This window comes from Vicugna pacos, chromosome 5 (assembly GCF_048564905.1).
Source record: "Vicugna pacos chromosome 5, VicPac4, whole genome shotgun sequence".
Classification (NCBI taxonomy): domain Eukaryota; kingdom Metazoa; phylum Chordata; class Mammalia; order Artiodactyla; family Camelidae; genus Vicugna; species Vicugna pacos.
Window position 1 is genome coordinate 39,082,391 of NC_132991.1, and position 26,377 is coordinate 39,108,767.

Consider the following 26,377-nt stretch of genomic DNA (forward strand, 5'->3'; position numbering starts at 1 on the left):
ATGTATTTTTCTATTTATACATTTTTGTTGTTGATGTTATTGTTAAACACTGAGTTTTTTAAAAATGAGCCAGCAGTTGCTGCAACATTCAAGATACCCCCAAATCACAGTCTTAAGGTATCATGAATAGCACTCTGAAATATCTAGAATCACTCCTAAGATATCCAGAATCACAGAACCACTTTAAATCATAAACACTAAAAATAAAAAAAAACAAGTCATAGTGTCTACAACTTGAGTCAGTCCTGAATGATAAAACTATTAGGAACAAAGTTCCTAAATCAAAGCCCCTAGTAAAAACACGGATATGAAACAAATTCTGCTCTCTGAAGTTTTGGGGCCCCAAACAGAATTTTAAAAGCAATCAGAATTGGGGGCATTCTTGCCTTGCAGTCTACCTGAAGAAAGTATCTTTATTTAAAAGCTCCTGGGAAAGCAACGAGGGCCTACCCAAATGCCGCTTCAAGACACACCATTTAAGCTGCTACCCCCATCTACATACAACAGTTTAGGGAGACATTCTGAATTTATTAAATGCCTACTACATTGCAAGAAACTGTGCTAAGCACATGAAGAAAAGTAATGATACCTGCATAGAGCTTCTGGTTTATTTAAGAAATAAGACACACATATAAATTATAGGATAGGACAAGATGTGATAACCATTCCTGGTTTTAAGTTTCAGTAGAGTTTAGAAGTCAGAGCTAACAGTTCATTCTGGGGAGATCAGGGAGCCTATATAAAGTGTCCCTTGAGCACCATGACATAACTGGAGAAAATGTGGGTGGCAAGGTACTCCAGACGGAAAAACCTTCCCAAAAGTGTGGAGGTAGAAAAGGCAGAGACTCTGTAGGACGGAAGAGTCACATGCAGCAGAAGCTTAAGATATTCAAAGGGTAGTAGGCAAGGAAAGCCTGCCTCACCTCAGAGAAGAAGAAAATAAGGTGCCCCAGCGTCCAGGCTTGGTAGCTTGGACTTCCTTAATTTGGTGCTGACTTGCCGTCCCTGCAGTCTTTTATCAAAGGGAGTGCCACAAACAGAGGGGTGTTTCAGTCAGATTAACCTGAGGGTGGAGAGTAAGTGGAGAGAGCCCGGAGTTAAGAAAAATAATTCTCAATACAAAATGGAGGAGACCAATATGTGCCAGGCACTGATAATATTTCATTTAATCCCAACAACAATTCAGTTATAAAACCTTTTTATAGATAAGAAAACTGAGGCAATTCAACAACAGTTGGCAGCCCAGAAACAAAAAGCTGACTGATAGAAAGTTACTCCGGTTTAGGAACCTGGGAGGCAAACACACCGGAAGGTCAAAAGGGTGGGGAAAATCTGGGGTCCTCTTCAGTATAAATGCAGTAGGAATGACTGCTGCAGAATCCAAGTCAAATATGAAGAACAACACAGCAATCTGCAGAGAGGTCAGGAATTAGACTTATAAGGAGGATGAAGAACAAATCGATGTAAGAAAAAGTGGATATGCCAGATCTCAAAACGGTTGTGTCAAAGAGGGAGCCCTAACATCTCAGTATCAGAACAACTTCAGGGTGACGAGACACCACCGTCCAGGTGCACAGGGGGAAAGGACGATGGATGTAGCTTCTTAGAGGCAAGGAAACGGAAGAAAAGCTAGCTCAGGGTAGTATGTGGAAAACTCTAAAGTAATGATGGGTGACAGGCTAGAGAGGAAACCCGTGATTCTAATACTGCAGTGACTGAGGTTGAAAAAAAAGAAATCTAAAGGACACAGAGGGCGGATAGGAGGGTAGACAGCAATACAAACAGATGACGGCTACGTTCAAGAAATAACGTTAAGCAGCACTGATGATGAAACCATGTTACCTGTCAGCATCAGTGGAGAACTCGGAAAAATACCGACTTTTTTTTTAAGTTACCTTGAATTCAGGGAACATGCGAAGAATTGCCTTTATCATCCCTAGCCATATCCATTATCGTTTTTACTTTATCTACATTATTACTTTAAAACCAAGGTAATGGTATGATTTCAAGGACTGAAGATGATATGATGGCCATTGTCCCTCACTTACAAGCTTCCTTCCTCACCCAGAAGAGGCACAACCCAGGTGTTTAGCTGCATCTGAGGTAGAAAAACTCCGAAGTCAGTCACAGGGTTCTCAGCCTCCTAAGTGTGGTTCAACGTGCGATCTCCAAAACTACTTTCAATACAAAATAAATGGCAAAATGCAAATTACCTAAATTTAATGAGAATTTAATACACAATGCTATGTACTGCCTGCTAATGCTGAACTGTTCTATATTCATGTACTTTCATAAAGTTATACATAATCTTAAGGGTAAGTCTTAAGATTATCTTGAATGAGTTTCTTTTAGACAAAACCACATTGGAAAAGTGCAATACCCAATATGTTGCTTACTTCTTCTTTTATTCTACACACACACACACACACACACACACACACACGTAATACTAAGGTCAAAACAGCTTAAATTTCTAAAACAGGACTCAATAACAAACAGGTAGTTGAGGTGAAAGGTGGAACAAGACCAAGTACGCAACTCACGTAACTTTCCACTTCAAAATGAAATGGAAAATTACACTTGGCTTTATTCCATTTTTCCAATTTTTAGTCACGTGTTAAAAATATAAATCTCCTAAATCACATCTTCCCTTCTTGCTGGGTTAAAGTTTAACTTTACATTTCTGTTAAATGTATCCACACTTTTAATAAATTTATTAAGTCATTCAATGACATGAAAGATCCTGCTAGTTTTACAGATATATTTATCTGTTTTGATAAATGAGAGAGTAGTACATTTTAAGAGTAGTTTGTAACTTCTGCAAAATCGAATTTGGAAAAGCAGCTTAAAAGAGAAAGAGTAATTTGGAAAGGACAGGAAAGGGTTTTTTCATGGATCCCTGGATTGCTTTGTAAGTTTGACATACAAAATCAATGCAACTGATTATCATTCCTCTGGGAAAGGCTATTAAAAAAAAAACGTATTAAATGACTAACAAAATATAACATAGTTCCAAATTTCAAGAGTCACTTCACTGGTGTTCATAGATCTGATATTTCAAACACTGTTAGAAAAACTTTGAATACCCTGCAGCATTTACTTTTTTTTACTGAGTGATGAATGAAGTGTTCTGTCAAAGAAAAAAAATCAAGAAGTATACAACAGAGGGTTTCAATTACAGAAGAAGAAAGGGAAGTCCTGGTATTTCATTCACCCCATCGTACCTGCCATGAACAGTAGTAGATTTGATAATATCCCCAGGTAGAACCACTAAGAGTTCAATGTCTTTATCTATCGTGTTTTCTTTCTGTTCCATGATAAAAGTAGAAGATTCTACAGAATTGTCAGCTGACGAGGCATCAAGGTATTTGGTCTCAGCTGGAGGAAGTGGTGCTTTGGCTTTTGGTTTTCTCCTAAAATAAAAACAAAACACAGAGCATAAAATACATGTATTTTAAAAATAACTTGTTCATATAATCTATTTAATAAAAACACAAATGTGTGTATATGTTTTTCACATCTAGGGAAAAAAAGCATCAAAATGTTAATTGTCAGTTTACTAGGGATGATGGAGTTAATTTTTTTTTTGCCTTTTTAAATCATCATATTTTGTTTGTTTTCTACAATATGCCTGCATTACTTGGCAATACAAAGAAACATGATCACAAAGAGATCTGATACTGGCCTTCATTAAATTCAACTAGTGTGTGTTCACCATAGCAAAGCAAAAGTATAGCATTTTCTTTGATGTGACAAATTATAAAAACCCTTACTGTCTCAGGATGGAGATCAGTATCTCATTCCACACCTCATAATAGCTCTTACTTTTGTACCATTCACTCTGTTATTTTCCAACCAAGCGAATTCTGCCTCTCTATCCAGATAAACTCTACCTATCCTTCGAAGTCTAGCTGAAACCACCCTCCTCCCACCCCTCCATATTCAGTGTCTCCTTATGCGGCACATACAGCAGATTCCTTAAATGTAACATTTTCTTCCATTTCTCCCCTTAGGTACCAGGTTTCATCTCTCTGCCTATGTTTATTACTCCCTGTAAGAAAGAAGTATGCTGTGTTTCCCACTGTGCTTAGCAATGAACAATGAACTGTGATAGGTTATTTGATAAATTATGTTTCTGTTTCAATTAAAAATGTTATAAATAACTATTCCAATAAATAAGTTTGTCACTTACTAGGACAACCCCTTCACTAATTTATAACAAAACAGTAGTAGGCATTCTTTAAAAAGTCACATGGGCTAATTCAATGATTTGATGGGTTGAAAAAAATGAGACATGATGATGAACATAAAGTAACTATAAGTAAGGATATGGACTTTTTTTTTAAGTATTGAAAATTAGAGCTTTTAATTATTTATTTCATAATTGGAGGTTTGTACCTCGTAATTCCGACTTCACCTATTTTTGCCCACCCCCAGCTTGCTTCTGGGAGAACAAAAACTTTATATTCAGAAGATACAGATTTTAATTTCTCCCTCTTCCCTCTCCTAGGCAAAAATAAAAACCAAGCAAGATAAAAGGGCTTTTTTGTAGGTAAATATGTAACATCCAGCCATTCAGTACTTTCAAAATTTAAGGTCTCACAAATCCAAGCATTTTTGTGTACTCAGCATCATGAAAAAGCAGAAACAAGTTTCCTACATTGCACATTAACTTACTAAACTAATAGGCCTCTAGTTTTTAGGACTATTAACTACATAGCTATATTATGCTTCAGAAAAAATTTATTTTTACAATAGTGACAAAAATGAACTTTTGTAAGTATTTGAATATATATGTTTATAAAATCTATATGAAGAAAAAGTTTATCCAATTTCTAAATGTTTTTAATCTGCCAAAACTGACCACACATCTATTCAACCAATATTTATCCTATAACAACAATCATGTAGCAGATTCAGCTAAACACTGGAGATGTAAAGATAGCAAGACCAGTTCTCCTACCCCAAAAGGACTGACAGATACATACAAAACTGGAATAACGTTTGATGATTGTTCCAATATAGGAACACAGATGGTACAGCTGAAGCTCATAGGAAGAGAAACTCCCTGGAATCCAGAAGCGTTTTACAGATGGGAAACATGAGTTGGGTTTGGGGGAATGAATAGAAACTCACAGGGAAAGACAAGAAATAATTGATATTTTAGGCAGAGAAAAGCAAATCGAGCCATGAAAGTGGTACTTCTTAGTATTCAAGAGTTGGGTGAAATTCCACAGTGAAGTCAAAGGAGACGAGAAATCAGTGAATCAATTTAAAAGCTTTCATAAATAAGAGAATTCAGTAAGGTGGCTTGGTACACGTGCCAACGTCAATAGCCTATGTAAACATAAGCAAAAACCAGTCAAAGTATAATGAAAGAAAAAACTTCTTCCACAGTAGCAACACAAATGAATTTTTTAAATTGTTACAATAAATATAACAAGAATTTTATAAAATCTATATGAAGAAATCTTAAATGCCAAATATTCAGCTTGGATCTCTCCCTTCAAACTCCAGATTGTAAACCCAACGCCTACTTGACATCTGGACTCAGATGACTAACTGGAATCTCCAACTTAATTTAACTTCCAATTCCTCTTCCCTACTTTTCCAAACCACATTTTTCCCTCTCCAAATCTTCCCATCTCAGTAAATCATAATTCTTTCAGTTGCCTGGGCCAAAAATCTCCTCTCTCACACACATCCAATCCAATCCATTTGACAAGTCTGCCAGCTCTATATTATAAATAGACCCAGAATCCATTGACAACTTTGATTACCAAACACCTCTGTTCAAGCTGCTGACCTGTCTTCCTGCTCCCAGCCTTGTCACTTTACACTCTGTTCTCAACACAGCAGCTGGAGTGATCCTCTTAAAATGTTAAGTCTGATCACCGAACTTCCTTTCCCACCTTCCATTGGCTTCTGACCTCACCCAAAATAAGATCTAGAGTTTTACAATCCATCCTCCCTTACCTCTAGACTCTCCAGTCTCCTCTCTCCCACTTTCTCCCTGGGCTCACTGCACTCCAATCCTATGAACTCTTGTCTTTTCCTTGAACACACTCAGGTCCCCTCTACAGGGTCTGCTCCAGGCCTTAAGAAAACACCTCTGTTTCTCTGCTTTACTTTTGCCTGAGGGCTTATCAGCAACTGACATATTTGTTTATCACATCTCCTTCCATTAGAGTAATTGATTCCATAAGTACAGGGACTCGTCCCCACTGCCCAGTGTCACACGTTTGCTAATGTATAGAATCTCTGGAACAATGTCTGCCACATAGCAGGCCCTCATATTTAATGAATGAATGAATTTAATGAATACTTCCCACAAAAATTAGCTACTTAAGCATATAACTGGGAAGGAAAAAAGTTCTTACCACCACGCTACATATGGATTGCCTGTATTAGATTTTAGAAATGAATGTATTATGTTTTATTTTTATTTTACTTTACACTGGATTTATTAGCAAAGGATAATTGGGAACCTTAGGACTTTAGAAGAGTTTCACGGGAAAGATCAGAAGACAAGCCCAAGTGCCGCATGCAGGGAGGTAAAGCATCATGAGCAAATTGCCCACGGGGGACTTGGCTTTCAAGAGGAGTGGCACCATGGAAGGTCTGATAGGCACTCCTGCTGCCACCATTACCTTCCCGCCCCCTACTTCCATCATCGAAGGCATCTTCCCATTTCCAAGTGTTGCTCCTCTTTGAATGCCCTCCCCATCCTCTCTGCCTTTACACATATTATCTAACCCTCAAGGTCCAGATCGAATCACAGTTCCCTAGGACATTTTCCCTGTCTACTGCAGACTGCAACAAACAGTTTTAATGTTCTAAGTATGTATGACTGTCTTACTTCCTAAAGTACTTTGAGTCTATGATGAAAACCCACCTTAAATTACTTAAGATAAGCCAACAAAAAAAAAAAAAAGGGAAGCAAAACAAAGCACAAGTTGAAATATTATTTACATAGAACTTCTACTGGGAACAGCTTAGTGTTCCCCATTACTTTAAATAATAAAGCATTTGTCATCTTTGGTCCTGAAAATTGGAAAGCATAGTGGGTATTATTCCATGATGAATCAGAAATCCAACATGCAAAATGCAATGTGTAAGTAAGTAAACATCAAACACAAAGCAAGGAAAGAAGTGGCATAAAACTGATGGGTAAGCATGAAATTTCAGAGCAATGAGAGCAAGCTGAAATGAGCTCTGTGGGGGTGTGAGGCAGGTACGGAGTTACACTTCAAAGAGAAGAGATATGTGACTCAGTTCTTCAAAGAAAAGAAGTATTTAGGCAGAGAGAGGTGTAGGATCATTTATAAATCGGTTTCCAACTGTGATCTATTTACATTAAATTCAGGAATGTGTCTATCTAGTTAAAGTTTGTTTACTACATTGTGTAGTCTAGTAAAGAGAATACCAGGCAGAGGCCTGGATTGGGCCTGAATCCCAAGTACCTTTAAGACTTTGTTAATTTATTTGACCTTTTACTCACCAGCAAAATCTTTAAAATGCCTTTTACCTACCCACATCTTTACCAATACTTGAAGTTTTTTTGGTTGAGATGCTTTGAAGCAATAACAAAATCAAATATCACCCAAAGCCAAAGATATTGTGAAAGTAATCAAAGTTTTTAACAATCTAAATGCAGGAAATTCGGGTAATGAAATGTAAGAAATCTACATGCAATAACAACTATAATTTATGGATTAAGAATACTAGTTTTCATTAATATATTAAAATCACAGTGACCGCCATTGAAGTGCCCCACCCCTTTTAAGTAGGAATGATGTTCGAGCCAGTTTCCTACTCAAGGGATTTTCACATAAGCTCTTCTTCACCAGTGGCCTAGTTTGACTCAGTTTCTGCTCCTCAGAGGCCACTACCTTCAACAGTAACAACAGCAAATTTTACACAAGGGTGGTGGAGAGAAGGTTAAACTGAAGATATTTGGGACAGAAAACATTTCTGTATCAAGGCAAAAATTCATTCATCAAGCCTTAAAAATTACAAGCCACACTAAATTACTGCTTAAGTAAAGCACTGTTTCGTTCATTAAAATTTTGTCAACATTATACTCCACTTTCATCATGAAAATTAAGGTACATTTTCATATTATGCACTATTGTAAAAATACCCTAATTTAACTTTAACACAAAATTCAAATGGTATCCTGCTACTACTACTGTTTTTTTTTAACCACTTGATTTACAAAGCACTTCAAAATCATGTGTCCATTGTTATCATTACTCCATCCCTGTCAATATTAATATCCTTCAATTAAATGAAAAGGGATAAAACAGAAGCTCAGCAAAACAACAGAAATCTACTCAAATACCTCTTCTTAGCTTGAAAGGAAAAAGCTTTCAATTGTACATGAGGTATACTTGCATCCTTAATAAGCCACTCAAGTCCAGTGGGATCTCATCTGCTTGCTATATTTATATCGTATCCCTACAGATTCAGAGAACTACTACACAAAATACCACTTTGATATTAAAGACAAAATATAAGAATGGAATTATAATTCTTAAGACAATAGGTTTTAAAATATTACATTCTAATGACTGGAAGGAAATTTAACAGCCACCCCCTCTCAGGGCAGAGGGCTCTCAAACATTAGATGCACTGTGGTCAGTGTTGAGGAAGCGGTCCTTCTGGCAATGCTTTCATGGCCCCTAATCTATCCATTTCAACAATAAAGTAGAGACCAATACCTCAAAACGATTTCTTAGAGTCTCTTTCTGGGTTTAATGAAACAAGAGAAGATTTTATTAAACAAAAATTTGCTCCAGTGGTAGGCATAACATTGTGCTACATGCCTGAGGGTATGCAAGTAAGAACAAAAAGGTCCCTTTTCTGGATGAGCCTTATATCTAATCAGAATGAATATATATATACATCAAAAGTTAAGCAGTAATGAAAGGCAATGAGGGGAGACCCAAGGCATTATTTGACTCTCAACAGAGATTTCTCTTGTCAAGGACACCAATCACCTACGTGCCCAAATTTAACAGACAAATGGTACATCTCGTCTGGGTCACATTTGAGTTAAGTTCCTAAATTTCAACAAGGACACATTTCAGAGCTGCTCAAGCCCTCTGCTGGGGATTCTCTTCCCTTGGCTTCTTGGTGTGACCATACAATCTGCTGTTTTCTTCCTTTCTCATTGCCAGTCTTCAGTCTCAATGCCCTCATCTCCTTGCCTGATTTTTAAATGTTGGGGCACCCCAGGGCTCCTTGTCTGCTCCTTTCTCTTCTCTTTCTACAATCCTCACCCCCAGGTAATTTCATGAAACTCCATGGCTCTAAACATCAACTACAAGTCTTAAATTCATGTCTCCAACCTGACCTGTTTATTGAGCTCTATCTTACATGCCCCAGAATCTCATGGTCTTCTCCATCTGAATGTCCCATAGGCATCTCACAATCAGAACTCTTGATTCTCCTCTTTACATCCAATCCCCAAATGCATCCAAACCTCCTCCAGTATTTCCCATTCCTGCAAACGGTTCCCCACTAACCACTCTGTTACCTCAAGCAAACATCCTAGGTATATTTTGATCCCTCTCTGTCCCTATCTCCTATTTCCCATCATCAAGTCCTGTGAGATTTTAACTCTAAAGCATATCCTGACTGTGTGCTTTTCACCAGCTCCTCTGCTACCATCCTGGCAATTAAACCGTCATCTCTTGCTTGGATTGCACCTGACTGGTCTCTCCCACTTCTCCTCTTGTCCCTCAAGACCTATTCTTCTCTGCAGCAGTCAAGAGGGATCTTTTTAAAATGTCAATCAGATCACATCACATCCCTGATCCTTCACTTGTCCCTCAGTGCTTTGAGAATAAAACCTGAATCCCGTCCCTGGTTTGCAAAGCCCTAGATGAGCCAGCCTGGTGATTCTCAAAGTCGGATTTCACAGCAGCAGCAACAGCACCTGGGACCTTGTTAGAAATGCAGATTCTCAGGCCACACCGGGGATGGAGACCTGCAATTCACCTCTGATAACTCTCCAAGTGACTCTGATGTACACTAAAGCCTAAGAGATCACTGAGCCAGCCCCCGCCAACATCTGAGCGTCCCTCTAATGACTCAGCTTCAACTCCGTGTGTAATTCACACAGGCATTCAGTCCCTTCCTGAAACAGCAGGTTCCTCTGCATCTGAGGGACATGCAGAGCTGCTCCCTCGGCCCATATGCCTTTAACCAAAGAACTTCAAATGCCTGCTCCTTCAGCTCAGACTTCAGATCTAGTATCTCTCCTCATGCAGGTATTCTCTGACACTCAAAAGCAGTGCCAACACTCACCGCCACCCATCTCTTCACCCAGTGGTGCTCAAATCTGGCTACACAATGGACTCCCTTGCAGAGTCTTACAAAATGCTGAGGCTCTGGTCCCACTCCCAGAAATTTTGAGTTAACCAGCTGTGGGTTTGGTTTTTTATTTTTCAATCTCTCCAAGTGATTCTAAAGTGCAGCCAAGTTTGAGAACCACTGGTCCAGCGTGACACCTGATGGACAGTAGGCATTCCATTAGAGTTAATTATTTACTTTTCTAAGAAATTTTGTAAACTCTGAAACACTGTCTGAAGGTTGCTACTTAGGTCAATCAAGTTCGTGTAAATTCAGGAAGATCTCAGAATCCTTGAATATAACAAATCTTAAAAGTAGTCCCAGAGTTTACTAATAACTTTTCTAAATTTAAATCCCCATTATATTCTTACTTTCTTTTATCTAAGAAGGAAATTCCTTATGAAAGGAAGGAAAACAAATTTCCCTTGATACTTTTCAGAGTTATATAATTTACTTACAGAAACATGTACAAATATAAGTGAATATATTTTTACATATGTATATACACACTCAAGGAACCAGCCCACAGACGAAGATATAGAGTAGGAAAATGTACCTATAAATTAAAAATTAAATTTCTCACATCTGTCTTATAAACGTTGCCGCAATTTCAGCTTGTCTCTGGGCTTTCCTAAGTATCTTAAGTGGGTTGTTTATTTTATTCAGAGTTAAGAAAGTCAAACATCAACAAGAGGAAAATGAGGAAAGCCTTCAGTAGAAATGAGCATATCAAAGGAGATAAAAAAATTTCATCAAAACAAATGAGCAAAGTTGACAAAACAGACTTGAAAGCAATATAAACAATGAGTCATGAGACAGTCAACAACTGGGCACCCACTGTGTGCTCAGGCTGTAGAAAGAATCTGGGTAGATTAAAGAAATACCACATGCGGTCCTCTAATATCAGTAGCTTAAAAATGAAATGAATCCGTTCAAACCATTTCAAAGATGTCCTAAACAGACCCCACAAAAACTAAATTAACTGAATGTTTATCTAGTTCCAGGACCTGTGCAAATGTTTTACACAGATAATCTTTAAACAAGTGCTAGCGTTAAAAAAAATTTTATCTTATTGAATTCATAAACATTTGTAGAGATTAGCAAATTTCTCTCAAAAACAAACTGAAACTCCAAAACCATGACCCAGAGCTCACTTGCCACCGCATTCACTGTGTGCAGAGCCTTCCGCCCAGTAAGTGATAAATGGCAGTAGCAACTGCACTCAGCATCATCTACTGAAAGCTTCCTCTGAACTTTCTATTTGATGCCTTGCAGACAGTGTATATGGGAAAGCCAGTGCAGTTTATGAAAATTAGTCTGAAAAGGTAAGAAATATGATTTCCAATACAATTCAAACATTCAAAAATGAATAACACACATACAGGGCGAGAGAACTGCAAAACTTCTTGGGCTTCTTTTTTCTTTGGCACATAAAAATTAAGTATAAAAAGCTTTATAAAGATATATTTCCACTTTTTCAAATAAGGTTAAATATGTATTAAATTTAAGACAAAAAAAATCATCCACAATTGTTTTACTCAGTATGCTCTCTGAAAACATGAAAGAATAAATCTAAAGAAAGAAATTTTCACCCCTAAAAGGAAGTTAACATGTTCTTAGTTTGCAACCCAGATGTCCTTCAGTAGGTCAATGGACAAATAAACTATGGTACATCCAGACAATGGAATATTACTCCATTATTTCCATTTTTCCACTAAAAAAGAAATAAGCTATCAAGCCATAAAAAAAAAACATGGAGGAATCTTAAATTCATATTACTATGTGCAAGAAGCCATCTGAAAAGGCTGCATATTGGACAATTCCAACTATATTATGTTCTGGAAAAAGTGAAAATATGGGGACACTAAAAAGACCAGGGGTTGCCAGGAGTTGGAGGGAGGGATAGGTGGAACATGAAGGATTTTTAGAGAAGTGAAAATATCTTATATGACACTATAAAGATGAATACATATCATTATCTATTTGTCCAAACCTGAAGAATGTACAACATCGAGTGATGACTGGTGTAAACGATAGACTTTGGGTGTTTATGATTTGTCCTTGCAGGTTCATCAACTGTGACAAATGTACCACTCTGGGGGGATACTGATACTGGGGGAGGCTATGCAAATGTGGGGGGAGGGTATATATGAAATCTCTGTATCTTCTGCTCAGTTTTGCTGTGAACCTAAAATTAATTGCTCTAAAAACATTTTCTTTAAAAAAAGTTCTTAGTTGGGATGCTTTTTTGTTTTCAAAAGAATGCTAGGTAAGGAACTATATAAAACATTAAATGTGGGTGTTATAATTATTAAAATATATGCACATATGCATATTAAATGGTGGGAATGTATATGTCAGCCAAGCAAACATACTGGTACATTAACCAACCACAAAATGAAAGCAAAAGTTGCTTTCAAGTCACAATCTCAATCATCTACTTTCCAAAATGTACTTTGGTAAATACTAAACAGCATTTAGTCATTAGTCTCTGTAAAGTTTTAAATCGATGTTGGGGAGTGGTGTGAGTTGGAGTCAACCATATTCAAAAGCACAACATTCACTGCATGTGGATAAAGAAAACTCTTTGAAATAACTTTTCCAAATCAATTTTCCTAGCTACAAGTTTTGTTAAACACTGGCTAGAAAAACTACTTGGAGATAATGTCTCACAGTTTAGAAATATTAAAATCTAAACTAATACCTTATACAAAAATTAACCTAAAGTTGATCTAAATGTAAAACAAACGTAAAATGTTTAGGTCAAAACATAGGAGAAAACCCTTGGGACCAAAGCTTAGGCAAAAGGATCTCAGACATGATACCAAAGACATAATTAGTAAGATTTTTAAAAATATCAATAAACTGAACTTCAGCAAAAATTAAAACCTTTTGCGCTGTGAAAGACCCAGTTAAAAGGATTAAAAAGACAAGACACACACTGGGAGAAAGTATTTGTGAGTAACACAGTTAACAAAAAGACTTACATCCAGAATATAGAGAGAGCCCTCTAAACTCAATAGTAAGAAAACAAAGAATCCATTTATAAAATGGGCAAAGGTTTGAACTCTTTACCAAAGAGGATATAAGAATGGTAAATAGGCAAATGAAAAAATGTTCAACATCATTATCCATTTAGGGAAATGCAAATTAAAGCTATCATGAGATACCGCCACACACCTAATCAAAAACTACTGATAGTATCAAGTGCAGACAAGAATGTGGAGAAACTAGATCTCTCATATGTGGCATATATAAGGTGAATGCAAAATGGTACGGTCACTTTGGGAAACAGTTTGTCAGTATAATATGAAATTAAACATACACAAACTATACAACCTAGCAATCTACTCCTGGGTATTTACATGAGAGAAATGAAATTTTATGTTCACACAAACCTGTACATGAATGTTTACTGCAGCTCTCTTCATAACAAACCCAAATAGGGAACAACCCAAATGTGCTCCAAAATGAGAATGAGAAAACTGTGATGCATCTGTGCAATGGAATACTACTCAGCAATAAAAAGTAAGCCTTGATAAACTCAGCACCTTAGATGATCTCAAGGGCATTATGCTGAGGGAAAGAAGCCAGTCTCAAAAGGTTACATACTGTATGGTTCCATCTACATGAGTCCCAAAGTGACAAACTTACGGTCTTAGAAAACGGATCACTGGCTGCCAGGGTTGGAGGCAGGGTGTAATTAGTAAGGTAACATAAGGGATCCTTTGTGGTAATGCAACAGTTCTGTATTCTGATTGTGGGAAGTCACACAAATCTACACATGTAATAAAATTTCACAGAATTATAAATCAAAACAAATTTTTAAAAGATACTGAATGCATGTAAAAGCTGCTGAAGTCTGAATAAGGTCAGTACCTGAGTTAACAGTATTACACCAAAGTCACTTCCCTGGTTTTGATAACCTACTACAGTTATGTAAGACATTCTTATTGGGGGAAGCTTGGGCGAAGGCAGAGGGAAACGTTCTGCACTGTTTTTGCAACTTCTTCCAAATCAAACTATTTAAAAATTTAAAAACTTACTATAAAAATATATCTTAAAGTAGTGATTCTCAAAATTCGATGGGCATTAGAATCATGTTTGGGTGATTCTAAATCACGCTTGGGTGGCCCCACACTATACCTTTTTAAATAGAATCTGCATACGGGGTCCAGGTGATATATACTGGTGATCCAGTACATATAAACAGTTTGAGACCCAGTAGACCAAAATAAAGGCAAAGGTACTGGAAAGAAAAATGATGATTGCCATCAATGTATATTGTTCCATTTGATGGCTAATTGCTAAAGAATCTATACAGAACCGCATTCACAGACTATCTTACTGAGCCAAGAGGCTCTCATTTATACTCAGTGAAAGACATACAAATGAAAATAATTCTTAATCTATTTTGAAAATGCAAATATCATTATTCATAACACAAATCTGATATATCAATACAGAAGTGAAAATGCTGGTATTAAAAAAAAAACCTATGCTATTAAAACAGAGGCATATAGGGAAAACACATTCTCATTAAATGTCTACTAAAGGTGCTTACTTGTGCTTCCATGTGAAATCAGTACTGTCAGTAAACTACACACATAAACATAAGCATTGAGGTATTTGATCTAAAAGCTTCTTTTGTTGGAAAATAAACCATTAAAAGATCAGCCTAGACATTACCCTATATACGACCAAGTAAGACTTCAAACCCAAGAAGTCTGGCAAGACTTACTTCAGTTATTCCCTCCTCAGAGGTCGTTCACTAAGTGACACAACTTTCAAACCCCAGACCCATGGTTTCTGCATTTATGTTGGGGGTCTCTGTGTCTAACATCTACTAGTCCCCTTTCACCTTTTCCTCAGGGAGGAATTAAATCACAGTTTTCCACTGTCTTCTATCTGTCTTATTACCAGGAGAAATATAACAGAGAATACATCAAGTTTTAGAACACCTTAGGCTGCTCATTTCTGGAAGAATGCTAATCTCTATCTTAAACAGTTGCTACAAGCTCTTAAATGCTTGCTTGCTTGCTCTCAGCTCCACAGAAAATTAAGTCTTTTGAATGAAAAATTAGTCATTTCCTGATTATGCTCAAATAGTTCAGCTGTTTAATATAATAATTAGCAAACATAATAATTAGCAAAATCTAGAATGTGGATAGTCTACAACTCAGTTCCTCTAACAAACTGACAATGCGGGGAAAGCTGGGCAGAAGGCAGGCAGGTAGGACTTACATGGAGTGAGAGATTTAGGCGACATAACTACCAAAGTAATGTGTGAAACGGAATCCAATTTGGACAAAGTGACTGTTAGAGAAATTTAAATAAAAACTGGGTATTAGATGAAACGCAGAAGGAACCATTCATTCTGTTAGGTACAATAATACCATGGAAGGTATGTTTAAAAATAAAAGTTATTACTCATACATACATAATAAAATACTTACGAGTAAAATGGCTATGGGTGGGATTTTTCTTTAAAAGAAAAAAAAAGAAGAAAATGCAGAGAGGGAAGGAGCTAGCTAAAGCAAGAAAGGCAAACATTTTTGAAGCTGGATGACAAGTAATAAATACTCCCTCCTTTTGTGTTTAAGAATTACTAAAGTAAAACAAAAAACAATCTTATGTTCCATGGTACAACAGAACAAAAAAAAATTGAAAACAGTAACTGAAATAAAAGAAACTACTAAGGTAATCAAAATATATATTTAGAATATATTTAGATCAAATATATACTAATCTCCTAAATGAAGGTCATTTCTGCTGCCTTTTCATGTGTAAAATGAGAAGCTATAGCAAAAAATGTGTGAGGTTTCTTCCACCTTAATATTCGTAGTAAATGCTTGAAGTAAGTAAAGATCATTTTTCTTTCTAGTATCTTTGCACTAACCCTAACCCATTTCAAGCCCTAGGCAATTACTGCCAATTCTCACCAGGCATATGGCAAGTTTAAAGTCATGATTTCCCAAAGTTATCTGAAGTCACTGGCATTTAAAATTACCACATATTCATGAAGGACCAATAGATACTGAAGAATTATAAGCCACACAGACTATACAAAACACAGCTTCAGACACAAATTGATTATCCAAGAAGCATTTTGATTATAATTAAAACAGCTCGAGGACCACAAGATTCTGCTTTTCCATTAAACAACTCTTCTTGCAATTACAGACCAAGGGGTTAGTACAAATATTAAATATACAATCACTATAATGAATAATATAATTAAACATATTTGTTTTAAGACAAGATACAAAGTACCAATCATTGAAGAGACTAAAATACCTAACAAAGGAAGAGGTAGTTGGTATAATGAAAACACAAAACAACTACATTTAACTTCCACTGGATTCACTACCTAAACCCGAGAAAAGATAAGATCCCTCCGTAAGTACTGCTTACACAACAATGTGTAGTTCAAAATTGTACTTTTAAACTCACACACAAAACTGCATAAGTATTTTTAGTATTTTCTTATATATTTAAATTCATTTGGGGAAAGAAATCTGTTGAGTTTTTAAATATGTAAGTAGAATAGATATTAATGTTATCTTACAGAAAACAATCTGAGAAGAGTGATTTAGGATAATGATCAAAAAGGAATGCAAATATACCAAATACCCTTTAATATTTCTAATCAGTAGGTTACTTTAAAAAGCCATTTAAAGTCAGAAATCAAAAGTTCAAGTAAACCTTAAGCACTTTATTTTAATTTAAAATACACAGATATATTTTAACTCATGGATCTCCGATGCAGAGTGAAATTTTTATATTTGAACTGTACTCACTGACTGGATTTTCACCTTGTCTTTCTGGCATAAGCAGCACACAAAGGCTCGCCTTCCTTTCCCCTTTTTCTTTTTTCTTTTTTTTTTAAGTGAGCTATAGATTTCAAGACACCTGCAAGCATTTTGAATGCAAATTCCTTGATTTTATCATTTTATTTCATTCTTTAGTTCTCTCATTCACATATAATTCAACAGTACATTTGGGGGGGAGGGGTATGTACAGGAGGCCTACTCACCAAAGATTCTTTGTGAAGTACTTAACTTTGCTTTTACAGAAACAACTCTCTTACTGAATTCAAATCGTATGTTTATAATATTTAGGTAAATTTCATTATTACAATAAGTAATGGTAAAAACAGGCCTTAACAGGTTAGGAAACAGTCAAAACAGATTTTTTTTTATAAAAAAGGCATGTATGGGCAATCTAGGAAGTATCTTACAGGCTTTGGGGGTTCAATGTGCCAAGAACAGCCATTCGGCATATTTTACTGAGGGAATGGAAATTTTACTTGACTCAGTGAATGATTTCACTGAAGTTTAAGAGCTTCTACAATCTTACTAGACATAGCATTGCTAGAAAACTCTGATCCATACACTGACAAATCTTTAAGAAACTGCGGCCCAGAACTCAATTTTGTTAGTTCATCAACTTGAATACTAGCAGGCCAATCAAAAAACACATAAGCTACCTCTTAATTTTGTAAGAAAGGTAGTAAAAAATCAGATCACACGTCAGAAATGATACGAATAATTCTCTCAACAGAATAATAATCTAAGCAGTATTAAGCTATAAATACATAAGTATAACTCTCCAGAAACTATCATTTTTATCCTCCTGTAGAAACAATCCCTTTTATTCAGGGAAGAATGATCTGAAACAATCCCTTTCTTACTTTCATGACTATTATTTTCAATCCCAAAGAAAATAACTTAATAAAAAGTATAAATAATCCACTTAAAATCATATTTATGTCATCATAACTAAAACATCACAATGAAATTAAAAACCAAGTAATACTGACAAAGAGCTAGATATCTCTGTGAAAGAGTTTACCTTCCTATTTCCTTATTTTTAGGTACAAATGGCATACTAAGCAAAGAAATCTCAGCTTACATACTCTATTTTTCATCCAGCGACAGTAATGTTCATTGGCTTCTTATAAATGGTCACAATTCTGACCACTAATTAGTTCAGATTAGTGAATTCTAATTAATGAATGGAAGCTGAGACCAGCACTTTAACTCTCTGGTTTAATGCTGTGTTCTAAAGGATCGAGAATATTTTTCAGCACAAAGAAGATGCTTAATAAAATACTGTTGAATGAATGAATTCTCCAATGAATTCTTTTTTTCAGATACACACAACATATACAGAGTCAAGTCCTCAAATCTTTTCTCAATTTTAAAAAGAATTCTAATTTCTCTAATTCACTCCTATACAACAAGCATTTATTCAGCACCTACACTGGCTTTGGATAGAAAAAAAAATACATCAGTTCCTGTACTGGAAAAATAGTTTATTATTATACAATTTTGCTCAATTATGCATAGAAAGCCCCAAATGTTACCTTGTTCTCCCTTTCTCTTTCGGTGTCTTCGGTTTGATCGGTCAGTGAGCACTGGTAGAGCACACGTAACAACATGGACACTGCACAGTATTACACTACGATGTGGGGGAAGCTATGCAGGTATCACAGCTCATTCTTACAACCACCTTGTGAGTTGCTGTAATCTCTATTTTACAGCATAAGGAACACATCCCCAAGAGGAGAATTAACTTGTCCTCAGTCACAGTAAATTGCAGATCTAGGTTTGAAACCCAGGGAAGTTCATTTCCAAGCCCGTCTCCTTTCCCCCATGGCATTCTGTTGCTGAATCTCCAACTGTGGGCATCCAGCGCTGGCGAAATAGCAATAGGAGATCTGGAGTGACAGATCCAAAAAAAAAAAAAAAAAAAACCCAAACCAAACCAAACCAAAAAACCCCCCCAACATTGTGTGAACCTATCCAATAAATACAATGTATTATTATTTTCTCTGGAACAACATCTAAAAGAAGCACTGACTCACCAGAAGAAAACCGTGAGGCATGTGTGTGCTAAAGACTAACTCACTCATCAGAACCATGCCTTCATGCTCTATAACAAGCAAAGGAAATCACCCACATTCTAAAAAGTAAATTTTGTGTCATCTGCCTGGTTTAAGCAACCTAAAATACCATTCCTGGCCCTCTCAACTACCATGTATTTCATTTCCACAGAAAGGTAGCTAATCTAGTGTAGAAATACTGTAAAATCTATTGCAATTCTTCCTCCCAAGAAACAACAGAAGGAAATTACAAAGAAATACACAGTAGTCTCATTTATACAAACTTTCCCTAAGGAAATAGGTGGAACTAGAAACAAAGCCATACATAACATGCCAAGTACTGATGGTCAATGCAGCACAAAGTCTTAGCAAAGATTTTGTTCAAAAATAGCCCTTAGAATATCAAAGCCATTAAAACAACTTTTTTTTTAAGCACAAGAAGTCTAGTATAATAGGTGTGTTCCTGTTATTACAAAAGCCAAGATAAAGAACTGAAATAATAATGACACATTCACTTTTTGATCCTAAAATAAAAACCAATTGGATATATTTACTGCAATGATCTCCCAAAAAGATCATTACATTCTCTTTAGTCCCCCCAAATTTCATAAGCACCATTCTCATGTTATTCTTACTTTATTTTCTTAACCTCTTTCTACCATTTTTAAGAAAAACTAAAAATGTAAAAAGTAAAAACTAGAAAAGATAAAAATGCTATAGTTTATCTCAAAAGCAAAACTAATCCTTTATTTTAACTTTCTCTTTGATGGATTATTGCTTATTTTCATGAACTAGGTGAGATATCTTACAGTACATCTGCACTTCAAGAAATGACAGCTACCTTTGATCAACCATTTTTCCAATTCATTATGAAAATTGGAAAGTCATCTTCATGTGATTCCACAAAAATAATTCTCCAAAAAAATCCCACCTCAATCAAATGTAACTAGCCATCAATTTAAACTCTTTCCAATATTTGTTTATTTAGACAACAGTTAATTACATTGTTTTCCAAACAGTTTCTCTTTGGAGGAAAAAAATGAGCTTGGGCACACTTGTACCCAAGTGAAAACTATTAACAAACAAGTTACCCCAACAAATAGACTCATCAGTGGAGTATCCATATTTCTTGAGGGTTCAATGACACAATTGACAATAGATTGAAGTTTAAAAAAGGAGGGAGTGGGATAGGGTCAATAACAGGGACAGCATTGTGGGCAGGCTGAAAACAGTAGGATTTAGAAAAAATATGTTTCCAATTTTATGTCTCCATATGTATAGCTTATGGATAATCACTGCAATCTTTGTATGAATAACTATCCTCTTTCCTTTGACAAGGTTATTGAGTGATAGGAAGACATCCACACACTCCATTTAAAGTCATAACTATATATCTCCAAGATTCTGCAGAAAATACTCACTCAAATTTAATTCTAAAGATTAACACACAATCATTTCAAATATGAAAATGGAATATAATTATACTCTTACTGTTGAATGTATAATGGGTTTGTGTTAAATAATTCTGTTACTCACCTTAGTTTTTCCCTTATTCCACCTGGTTCAGTAATTTGTTTTCTAAAGAACATATGCTTAGTGGAAGTAAACAAGACACCCCAGAAGTATATTCTCTTCTTCCTTATTAACGGCATCATTAAATCTGCCTATTTATAGTCTCAAGTATCTGACCTCATGGCCTACATGGATAAATGGATTTGTTTAGTTTTTAATCCTCAGTGTGTGCTTAGCAGCAGTTAATCAGAGGGAGATAATAACTTGATATATCTTTTTGATCTTTAAAATAAAATATGGTGATATTACATTTTCTTGTTGTTTTGACTTAGTTGAACTTTAAGTATGATAAAGTTTCTTTGTGAGTGAAATTTGAAAAATATAAATCTCATGTATTTATTTCTTTAGGAAGACTAAATTTGAATTATGCAAGTCAGATTTCTACAAGGTATTTAGAAACTTAGCCCTTGTTAATTTAATGTAACTACTCTGATTTTATTTAACAAATTATTTTCCAGATTTAAGACATATTTTATAATAGCAAGTTGATTTATAATTTAAACACATAAAATATTTCCTAGGCACAAATAATTATTACTTTTCCTCTACTCTAAGTTTTTAAAAATCTTATCACTTCTAAGAAGATTTCTTTAAAAACTAAACAGCTATGTTACAGGAAATAATTTTATGCACTCTTGGTGGAACTGTAAATTGGCACAGCCACTATGGAAAACGGTATGGATGTGTCTCAAAAAATTAAATATAGCACTACCATATGATATAGCAATCCCACTTCTGGGTATACATCCAAAGGAAACAAAAAGAGGATATCAGATATCTGCACTCACATGTTCATTTCAACATTATTCACAAGAGCTAAGATATGGAAACAATCTAAGTGTCCATCAATGGATTAACATTGAAAAAAGATGTTGTATATTACATACACATACACAAACACACACACACACACACAAAATGGAATGCTATTCAGCTATGAGAAAGAGAGAAATCCTGCCATTTGTGATTACACAGATGGACCCTGAGGGTATTGTGCTAAGTGAAATAAATCAATCAGAGGAAAACAAATACTGTATGATATCACTTACATGTGGAATCTAAAACAGCTGAACTCAGAGAATTAGAGTTACCAGGTTCCTGGGAGCTAAAAACTAGAGAAAATGGGAGATGTTGGTCAGAGAGTACAAACTTGCAGTTACAAGATGAGTAAGTTCTGGAGAGCTAATGTATAGCACGGTGATTATAGTTAATAATACTCTATTATATACTTGAAAGGTGCTAAGAGAGATCTTAAATGTTCTCATCATAAAAAAAGAAATGGTAACTTAGTGCTACGGCAGCAACCATTTTATAATATATAAGTGTATCAAGTCAACACACTGAACACCTAAAACTTATGCAATATTATGTCAATTATGTCTCATTTATATTGATATAATGTCAATTACATCTCAATAAAGCTGGAAAAAAACATTTTCCACCACAAGACAACGTTAGCTCAAATTTTTCTTCATTTTATTATTTCTTTTAAGTCACTAAACCTCCAGATATTCCACCTCAAAATTTTAGCATATACAAAAAGACTCATTTTCATATTTCATCTATGATTACATAATATTAGGTATCTATTCAAGGGATGAGGTTAGTGTGGTCTTTAAAAAAAACAATGAAGTTCTGGGATACGCATGTTTTAAAAAGAAGTACGTTACTCTAAGCAAAGTGATGAGTCAGGCTGTGACACATTTAATGTGTCAAGGAAAATAAATAATATACTCTCCAAATCAAAAAACCATAAATTCTTCAGCTTTTCTATAAAAATTTTGACTAAATGAGTTCTCACACATGTTTAAAAGTGTTTAAGAGTAATAGTAGTTCAAAGGAAAATATCAGACCATTTTTAAAAGCAGACAATTAGAAAATATGAAATTATTTTAAAAGTTTTGCAAGTCATATATACTTACAATTCTTTCAGGAAGTCTCATGAAATAGTCCCGTTCCTTTGGCTCTTTACACTTTGAGAATGCTAAACCGTCTGTCCTGTTCTGCTACTAACACTACTGTTTATCATGTGTGGAAGTGCCAGGCACTCCTTACCTCTGGCAAATATGTAAAAGAAGGAATTCACTGGTCTTACAAAATCATTCCGGGAATGATCATGTAACATTTTCACAGGACCTTTTTCTGAAGAGAATGTGTTTTACACTGTCATTTTAAAAAATAACTTACCAAGCAATTTAAAAACTGGAGAATTCAATGTTTCTGTCTCCTTTATAAAGTTAAAATGCTTGCCAATTCTCAACATATACAATTTTTTTAAATTTTAAAGCAATATCTCACCAGATAATTTAATCATCAGATATTAGCATTAAGAAACATGCCTATATATAAAATTAGATTTAAAAAAGCAATGAATACAACCTAAATGTCCATCAACAGGTGACTGGATAAAGAAGATGTGGTATATTTATACAATGGAATACTACTCAGCCATAAAAACCAACAACATAATGCCATTTGCAGCAACATGGATGATCCTAGAGAATGTCATTCTAAGTGAAGTAAGCCAGAAAGAGAAAGAAAAATACCATATGAGATCGCTCATATGTGGAATCTAAAATACAAAAACAAAGCATAAATACAGGACAGAAATAGACTCATGGACAGAGAATACAGACTTGTGGTTACCGGGGGGGGCGGTAGAGGGTGGGAAGGGATAGACTGGGATTTCAAAATTGTAGAATAGATAAACAAGATTACACTGTATAGCACAGGGAAATATACACAAAATGTTATGATAAATCACAGAGAAAAAAATGTGACAATGAGTGTGTATATGTCCATGAATGACTGAAAAATTGTGCTGAACACTGGAATTTGACACAACACTGTAAAATGATTATGAATCAATAAAAAATGTAAAAAAAAAAAGCAATGAATATATATAAGCATGTATATGCACGACAGGGACATTGTACTGTACACCAGAAATTGACACACTGTAACTGACTATACTTCAATTTAAAAAGAAAAAAGAAAAAAGAAACACGCCTACATAATATTAAAGAAAAATCTTAGATTATTTGTAGGTAGTTTGAAGAAAGGTGGGTATGTGAAAATCAGATTCAGAGAAAAGATTAGGTATTCAATTTTGTAAAGAGGCAAAGGAACCAGGTAAACGCCCTGCGGATGCTCCAACTGGTTCAAGACAAGCATCATTTTATGGAAACCCCACTACAGCTAGTGGAGGCTGACACTTGAGTTACATGGCTTCACCCCACTAGTCTGAACGATATGAGCCCCAATATGAATGAACTAGAGTCTGAAAGGCTAGATTTTACAGTCAGTTCTTTTACAAATCAATGTTCACCTTTGCAACAATTCTAGAAATGCTCACAATCAAGTATGGATTATTCAAATAAAAACAACAGAAACCCTGATCCAAAATTGCATGTCCCATTATTTTCACTAATAGAAGCAATATTTATTCTTCCACATGTGTAATATTTCTGATGCAGCTTTAGCCTAAAATAAAATGAAAACTTCCCCTGGGATTTCCTTTCCAGTTTTGATGGAAGAGACTCAATGATCTCTTATAGAGCTCTGGATATTTTTCACCTACATCCCTCTCCACAACCAAGCCTCTTTGAAAGGGTATATGTAGTTTCCATCTCTATTTCCTTACCTTGTATCTACTCATAAGTCCACACCCATCTGGCTGCCACCCATTAGCTCCACGAAGATAAGGCTGTCCAGGATTTTTATTATCACCAATGACCCTCATGTTCTCTGTTCTTATCTCACTTGACTTCTTAGCAGTATTCTAAACAGCTGATACTGTCAATCCTGAAATCTTTGCCTGGAAGCAGATTCCCACTATCATACATTCCAATTTTTGCCAAGACAGTCCCAGTTTGCCTCTGCTGTCCCAGCTTTAGTATTTAAAACCTAAATCCTACTCCACCTTCTTTTCACTCTCAAAAATGTCCCTGCTTGCACAATCACATGGTCATCCTACCTGGGTATTAATGCCAATTTTCTTTACGTCTCCTCTTGACTGTCTAAACTTGACAATGCCAAAACATGAAACTTTCATCTCTGCTCTTTCCCAACTCAATAAACAGCCCCACTGAAGCCAAAAACCAAAGAATTAAACTTAAGTCTCTCTTTCCTTATTACCCGTATTCAGTTCAAAATAGATGCTGAATCCCTACACTTAATCTCCACTACAGCCATCCCAGGTCAACCCACCATCCCCTCCCACCTGCACCACCATTACAGTTTTCTGCCATCTGCACTCATGCTGCAATCCAATCTCCTCCAAAAACTTCCAGGATGATCATTTTAAAACGTAAACTCCATCAATTCATTCCCTGTTTTAAATCCTCCAAAGGTTTCCTCTGGCTCTAAGAATGAATCCCAAAAGCCTCATCCCAGTGAATGAATCCCAGCAAACCTGGCCTCTCTGGCTCTCGCAGTGCCTGCATGAGCCCCTGGGCTCCGGCAACCCCGGCTTCCTGCTAGGGCTGCCTTCTTTGAGCCCTCCCAGGCTCCCTGGCTTTGCCTTTGCTCTTCTCGCCTAGGATGCTCTTCCCCTTGAATTTTCCTCATCACTGAGATCTCAGCTTCTCGTCAAGACTTTCAGGGATCTCGTCTACGGTAGCAAACCATTTAAAATAGGGCTATCACCTCGCCCCATTTTAACTCTCTTCATAGCACATATCACTGCCATTCTTCTTTCATTTATTTTGTCAGTCTGACTGTCCTCCCCAGCCAGCTCCCCTTAGAATTTAAATTCTGACAAGAGATATCTTGTCAGTCTTTTCACTTGCAGGACACCTCCTAGCCTCCCACAGACAGTCAGCCCCAGGCAGGCTGTCTCCTCAGAGCAGAGGGGTCCCTGGTGAGCACCGCTACCAACAAGGCCCCCAGCCCCTGCAACAGACTGCACAGACGAGGGTCCCTCCACCAGCCACTGGCCCAGGAGTTCAGTCTGGGAGGTAAGAAGAAGCGTGTAGCGGGTAGAGCTCCACCAGTTTAGATGCAAAATTAAAAGTAGGAAAGAGATATACAAGTGGAAAATGTGGGTCAGGCCTCCACCTGTGGAACGAATTCCTCCTGCAGGTAGGCCTGAAAGGAGGCCTCTTGAGAACAAAGCTTGCCTCCAGCACTTTTGTAAAACCATGATATGATTACTTTTACTCCTTTTGTAGCTTAGATACATAATTACAGCAACACTCCCCTGTCTTACAATAAGCAAAGTGCTACTTTTGCTCAATGTGGTGCAGTCCAGTAAGACAGAGCTGACACCTGGGCTGAGTCCCAGCTTAGCCATTAAGTGGCTGTGTGATCCAGGGCAAGTCACTTATCTTCACTCTGCCTTAGATCCTCATCTGCGCAAGGGGGCGATAGAAATGTGCACTCGGGGTTACTGTGAAAATTTAGTACGTTAATAGAGGTTCACTCCTCAGCACAGTGCCTGCAGCACTGACACAGCTAATACTTACTGAGTGTTCTAATGCCCCAAAAAGAACAGCAGCAGACCTTCACGGTAAACAATTTAGAAAGTGAAGTTGATTCTACTCAATACCCCCTTTTAAA

The 26,377-nt window shown here is 36.2% G+C and overlaps 1 protein-coding gene across 3 annotated transcripts in view; it reads right to left on the minus strand.

Annotated features, from left to right (window-relative positions):
- COBLL1 (cordon-bleu WH2 repeat protein like 1) overlaps positions 1–26,377 on the minus strand; it is a 142,003-nt gene that overhangs the window by 55,855 nt on the left and 59,771 nt on the right. For all 3 annotated transcript variants that reach the window (XM_072961072.1, XM_072961071.1, XM_072961070.1), the window contains exon 3: positions 3,225–3,413. In XM_072961072.1, the coding sequence (XP_072817173.1) occupies positions 3,225–3,413 (189 nt within the window). The remainder of the gene's footprint in view (positions 1–3,224; positions 3,414–26,377) is intronic.